Below are 5,971 nucleotides of genomic sequence, written 5' to 3'. Positions count from 1 at the left end.
GCAATAACTACATAGCTCAAAGCATCGAAAAAGCACATTAGAAGCTTGAGCATTGAGATAAGAGTTTTTCTCATCCTCTAAAGATAATATTTGGGGATCCTTTGGAGGAGAAGAACCCATATCTACATTTCGCTCTAAATTTGGGTCCATGACCCTAAAGAGATTAAGCATGCGAATTACCCAAACATCAAAATTTGTGCCATCGAAACTAAGAGTGTCAGAGAATCCTAATCCCCTAGTCGACATCTTTACTCTCTAGGCGGATAAGCCTAACAAAGAGAGACGAGGCTCTGATACCAATTGAAAGAAAGAGAGACGACGATGTATCCCGAAGTTCACACCGTTGCGGATGCTAATCTCCGTTTGGAGCGGTGTGAAGGCACAATGCTCCCCAAGAAGCCACTAGGGCCACCGTAATCTCCCCACGTCCTAGCATAATGCAAGATGCCATGATTCCACGAAGGGACCCTTGAGGGCGGTCACCTAACCCGTACAAATGGCAACCCTTCGGGGCGGTCACCGAACCCGTACACTTTGGCAACACTTGGGGGCGGTCACCGAAACCCTTCAAATTGCTTGGGGCGATCTCCGCAACCTAATTGGAGACCCCGACGCTTGCCCGGAGCTTTACACCACAATGATTGAGCTCCGAAAACCACCAACCGTCTAGGGCGCCCAAGCACCCAAGAGGAACAAGCTCAAGGGTACCAAGCACCCAAGAGTAATAAGCTTCTCAACTTGTAACTTCCACGTATCACCGTGGAGAACTCAAACCTATGCACCAAATGCAATGGCAAGGGCACACAGAGTGCCCAAGTCCTTCTCTCCCAAATCCCACCAAAGCAACTAATGCTAGGGAGGAAAATGAGAGGAAGAACAATAAGGAGAACACCAAGAACTCCAAAATCTAGATCCAAGGGGTTCCCCTCACACAGAGGAGAAAGCGATTGATGGAAATGTGGATCTAGATCTCCTCTCTCTTTTCCCCCCAAAACTAGCAAGAATCCATGGAGGGATTGAGAGATAGCAAGCTCGAAGAAGGTCAACAATGGGGGAAGAACACGAGCTCAAAGGATAAGGTTCAATGGGGAAGAAGACCCCCTTTTATAGGTCCCCACGAATCTGCCCGTTATGTGCAGAAAACTGAAAGACCGGTACAACCGGTGCACGAACCGGTACAACCGGTCAAAGTAGAGGAAAAACCAACCTGTAGGAAAAAGGCCTAAGCGGTACAACAGCCCGGGGAACCGGTAGTACCGGTTAAACAAAACTAACCGGTACAACCGGTCAACAACCGCCCAAGAACCGCTCCAAACAGAAACTAGTCCGGCTCTAGAGCGGTACATGGCCGGTACAACCTTCAGACCAATTCTGGAGCGGTACAAACGCTCCAAACACCGGTTGTACTGGTCAACCGGTACAACCTCTCTAAGTGGCGGTACAACCTCTCTATGTAAAACAGGTAAGATCAAAACAGCCACATTTCGCATACGAGCTCCGAATTCGACGAAATCAAGTTTGTTGGAAAGCTAAAGACAAGAGCAAACACAATCTTGATATAAATATCAAGAAATAGCAATAGAGAAAATACCCAAAATAAAATGGTGAGAACCCTTTCTCAATTAAGACCGGTAAAAACTTCAACACCGAAAACACAAAAGAAGATGCATAAGAAAACGGTTTTTGAAGAACTCGAGCTTGTCATTAAGATGACCATAAGCTCTGAGACTTACAAGGATAACCAACCAAGAACCAAGAAAGATGATGCAAGGATGCAATGGTTTGATCTCTCTACGAATGATACGATCAAGCTACTCATCGAGAGCCCCCTTGATAGTACGACAATCGATCCTATAACCCGGTCTCCCAACTACCACTATGAGACCAGTAAAATAGAAAACCTATCAAGGGCAAACCTTTGCCTTGCACATGGTCCACTTGAGCTAGATGATGACGATCTTGTCTCCCTCAAGTTGGACCACCTTTCTTGATTGCATTGGCTCGATGAAGACTAGATGATTGCTCCCCCATACTCCACACTATGGGTGAGCCACTCTTCGGCACATCTTCACAAGTCCATTGACACCACAATGGATGTCAAGCTTCAAGCACTTGATCTCTTCGTGATGCTCCACTTGAACTTGCACACGACAATCTTGATGACGATCACCACTTGATGTCATCCTCTCCATGGGTTGAGTGATATCTTCCTCTTGACGCAAGCCCATGAACACGTACCTAACCCCACATAGAACTCTCACATAGACCATGGGTTAGTACACAAAGCGCAATGGACAATGCTTACCATACTATGGGATCACTTGATTTTTTTAGCTTTTTTTCTCCCATCCCATCTTGGACGGGCCCAGAAGCTTTTCTCATGATCCCTCTCGGTACATCTTCTACGCTTTGTGAGTTGATCAACTTGATTCACTCTTGACTTAGTCTTGATCAACCTTGAATCTTTCCAACTCTCTTCATTTGGATGATGTCTTGAAGGTAAACATGAATGATCACACAATCTTCTTCTTCTTCAAGCCATGCTTGCAATAAGCTCAACACTCACATGACCAATCTTAGAATAATTCCTTAATAGCACCTTGGTCAACTCATAAACTCCTTGAAACTAACACATGGACTTCAAGAAATGCCTATGGACAAATCCTTCAAATATAACTCAAGGCAACCATTAGTTCATAGAGATTGTCATTAATTACCAAAACCAAACATGGGGGCACCGCATGTTCTTTCAGTACTACCCTTTAAGAAGAAAGAAAGTAAAATGAAAAATAATGATGAAATTTGCACACAATTTACATGTAAATTGCACATTTTTAGTATATGTAAGAATAAATGTATAATAATAAAATTTACATAAAAAAGAAGTTTTTAAACAAGGGATGAATTAGTGGCATTGGTATTAATCTTCAAAAAGAAAATGAAATGAAAACTAAAGCATAATAAAACAAATAATTTTTTCTAAGAGATAATAAGTTAGTGACATTAGTATTACTCTTAAGAAGAAATGAAATTAAAAAACTTGCAAACAAATTTGAGTATAATTGCGATTTTTGTAATATGCAGTGAATGCACATATAATAATGCAACTTCCGCAATCTAGTATAATGTACACACATATGATATAATACTTGTGTGTATACATATACAAAAATGATAATAGAAAAATATATTTTGTAAGAAAGAATGAATTAGCAAAACATTAACACACAAAAATTAGCATTGATATTACCCTAAAGAAGAAAATAAAGTAAAAACAAAACAAATATATTTTCTATGAAAGAATGAATTACCAAAACATTAACACAAAAAATTAGCATCGGTATTACCCTTAAAGAAGAAAATAATAAAAACAAAATAAATATATCTAGACAATTAGCACATAAAAATCCATATGTAGAATAAACTTATAAGAGTGAAGTTTCCGTACTCTAATGTAATTTGTACATGTAGTACTTGTGTGTGTACATTTACACATAAACAACGTCTGAAAATGCACGTAAATAAAAAAAAATAAAACACAAAAGAAAAGGGTGCAGAAAACAAAAGCAAAAAAGAAAAGAAAAGAATGCATGCACACACACCAAAATTGGGATGCATTTCATCCATGCATGTGCGTCCAAAAGCTACGGACTGGAGTCATGCATGTGCATGCATGGAGGCTGCATCGTACACTCAGCAAGGATGGGCCTAAAATCGACTGAACAAGTAACGGAGTCACTCGACCTCCTACACACCTACTCTCTACGTCCGAAAATACTTATCTTAAAAATGGTTATATCTAGATTTATTTTAATTATAGATACATCCGTTTTATTCATTTCTAGAACAAGTATTTTCGGACGGAGAAGGTATCACATAAAGTACCTTGAATCAACGGCAAGAAAATTGACCGATCGAATATGAAAATCCAGTCGCCTGACATGTAGCTACGTGCACATTAAATAACAGCCCATTAAATAAGGCCGTGTATGTTTTGACGTCATAGAATGTTTGGTTGTTTGTTTGGATTTTCACAATGTGTACATTTGTCATTTTTTCATTCGCAAAATAATGGTGTTGATTAAGAATTCTTCTAGTCACGTGTTGGCAAATTTTCATAGGTCCCTAGGCCGAACTGCGGTATGGCTCGGATTTGGCTCAGATGATGTTTTGGACGTTATCAACCGTGATTGTAATCACTAATTGAGTAACACAAGAATTATTTCGAAGAAGAAAATGGTGTATGGTTTTGGTTGCTTTATTGCCAAGCGGCAAGCACACTAGAGAAAGCAAATCACTCATAATGGTGTATGGTGCAGATGAACCAAGTAACAACCTTCAGCTTTAGAAAGCAAATCACTCATAAGCCGACGTACATCAACTTCTCTTGCCTTGCGCACCACAGCAGATCAATGATTATTTTCATCCACGAGCCCCGATCGTACATCAAGCAGCACGAATCATAAAGCTGTGGTCGCGCGATCTTTCTCGAAGGCTCGAGAGCCCAACCGATCTCTCGAGAACCTTCTAAACCCATCTCCCCACCCCCTCCCCCAAGAAAGCTTCCCGCTCCCGGTTTACAAAACCCACTCCATTTCGCACCCCTTCTCGCTCACCACAAGAATCCAAAATCACAGCAGAAGAAAGAGAGAGAGAGAGAGGGAAAGAAGAGAGAGAAAGAGGAGAGAGAGAAGAGAGATACCATGGCTTCCGCCGTCGCTTGCAAGGGTGCCGCGCCGGCCAGCCTCCTCAACTCCGGTGCTCCCGTGGCCTTCGGCCCCCTCCACTCCCCCGCCGTCACAGCCGACCACCGCCCGTACAACGCCAAGGGCAAGGAGGTCAGCCGCTACGACGACGACGACTACAGCGGCCGCGGCCGCGTCATCCCCAGCTTCTTCTCGCAGGGTATGCTTCCGTTCCCCACGGCCGCCATTTCTTTGCGTTCGTTCTGAAGTCTCAACATCGCGAGTCAAATCAGCGTTCTGATCTGCTTTTGCCGTCCTTGGTGTTGATTCTGCAGACGTGCTCGACCCGCTCGGCGCGCGGACCAGCATGGCCCGTCTGCTGTCTCTCATGGAGGACGTCGCAACTCAGACCGGCCTCTCCTCCACTGCTGGTGCTGGGGCGTCGCGGCTCGGACGCTGGGTGGCCAAGGAGGACGACGACGCGGTGTACCTCAAGGTGCCGATGCCGGGGCTGACCAAGGAGCATGTGAAGGTGCGCGCGGACAAGAACATCCTGGTGATCGAGGGCGAGGGCGAGAAGCAGCCCTGGGACGGCGACGACGACTCCGCGGTGCCGAGGTACAACCGCCGCATCGAGATGCCCGCTGCTGACGCGTACAAGATGGACAGGATCAAGGCCGAGATGAAGAATGGCGTGCTCTGGGTCACCCTGCTCAAGGTCAAGGAGGAGGAGCGCAAGGACGTCTTCCACGTCAAGGTCGAGTAGGTAGTGGTAGCGGTAGTGCTCATGGAGGTGGCCGGCGCGAGAGTGTGAGAGACGCCTTGTTGATGTGGTCATGTTTGGTGTCTTTTCTTCCTTGTTTTGCTTCGTTGATCGTCTTGGATCCAGTAGGTAGTGGTCTGGTGGTGAAGTTGGTCATGAACTCTCTTAATTTCCTCAAGTTCGGCATGCGATGAACTTGCTTTGGTGGTGAAATTGGTTATGCAATTCTGTTGATTTCCTCAAGTATGGCATATGATGAACTGATTTGGTGGCGAATTTGGTCATGAAACCTTGTTGATCTCCTTAAGTTTGGCGTGCTGGACTAATTTGGTGGTGAAATTGGTCATGAACTTTGTTGATTTTCTCGTGTTTGGCCTGATGAACTACTTTGATTGTCATAAGCCTTTCTATCTTTTCTCGTCCTTGATCTGTATTGTTTTAAGCTTTCTGTAAAAAGCTGGGCATTCAAGCCTATCCTCGAGTTTGACGTCATGGAGTTGGTGAACGGGTAGTTACAAGTTGA

General features: G+C 44.1%; 1 protein-coding gene across 1 annotated transcript; it reads left to right on the top strand.

Moving 5' to 3' along the window:
- The first annotated feature begins 4,581 nt into the window (after nucleotides 1-4,581).
- LOC123166515 (26.2 kDa heat shock protein, mitochondrial) lies at nucleotides 4,582-5,724 on the top strand. Its single transcript, XM_044584323.1, has 2 exons — nucleotides 4,582-4,905; nucleotides 5,021-5,724. Exons 1-2 carry the CDS (start codon nucleotides 4,704-4,706, stop codon nucleotides 5,449-5,451), a joined length of 633 nt encoding a protein of 210 aa, XP_044440258.1. The 5' UTR covers nucleotides 4,582-4,703; the 3' UTR covers nucleotides 5,452-5,724.
- Nucleotides 5,725-5,971: the final 247 nt, after the last annotated feature.

Source organism: Triticum aestivum, chromosome 7D (assembly GCF_018294505.1).
Source record: "Triticum aestivum cultivar Chinese Spring chromosome 7D, IWGSC CS RefSeq v2.1, whole genome shotgun sequence".
In the NCBI taxonomy this organism is placed as follows: domain Eukaryota; kingdom Viridiplantae; phylum Streptophyta; class Magnoliopsida; order Poales; family Poaceae; genus Triticum; species Triticum aestivum.
The sequence above is the reverse complement of the archived record's forward strand: the minus strand, read 5'-3'. Positions and strand labels throughout refer to the sequence as shown.

What these genes read in the sequence shown, in the direction of transcription:
- LOC123166515 (XM_044584323.1), top strand. Translation starts at nt 4,704, where the DNA reads ATGGCTTCCGCCGTCGCTTGCAAGGGTGCCGCGCCGGCCAGCCTCCTC. An exon ending in CCCCAGCTTCTTCTCGCAGG is followed by an intron (nt 4,906 to 5,020) that starts GTATGCTTCCGT and finishes TTGATTCTGCAG; the next exon opens with ACGTGCTCGACCCGCTCGGC.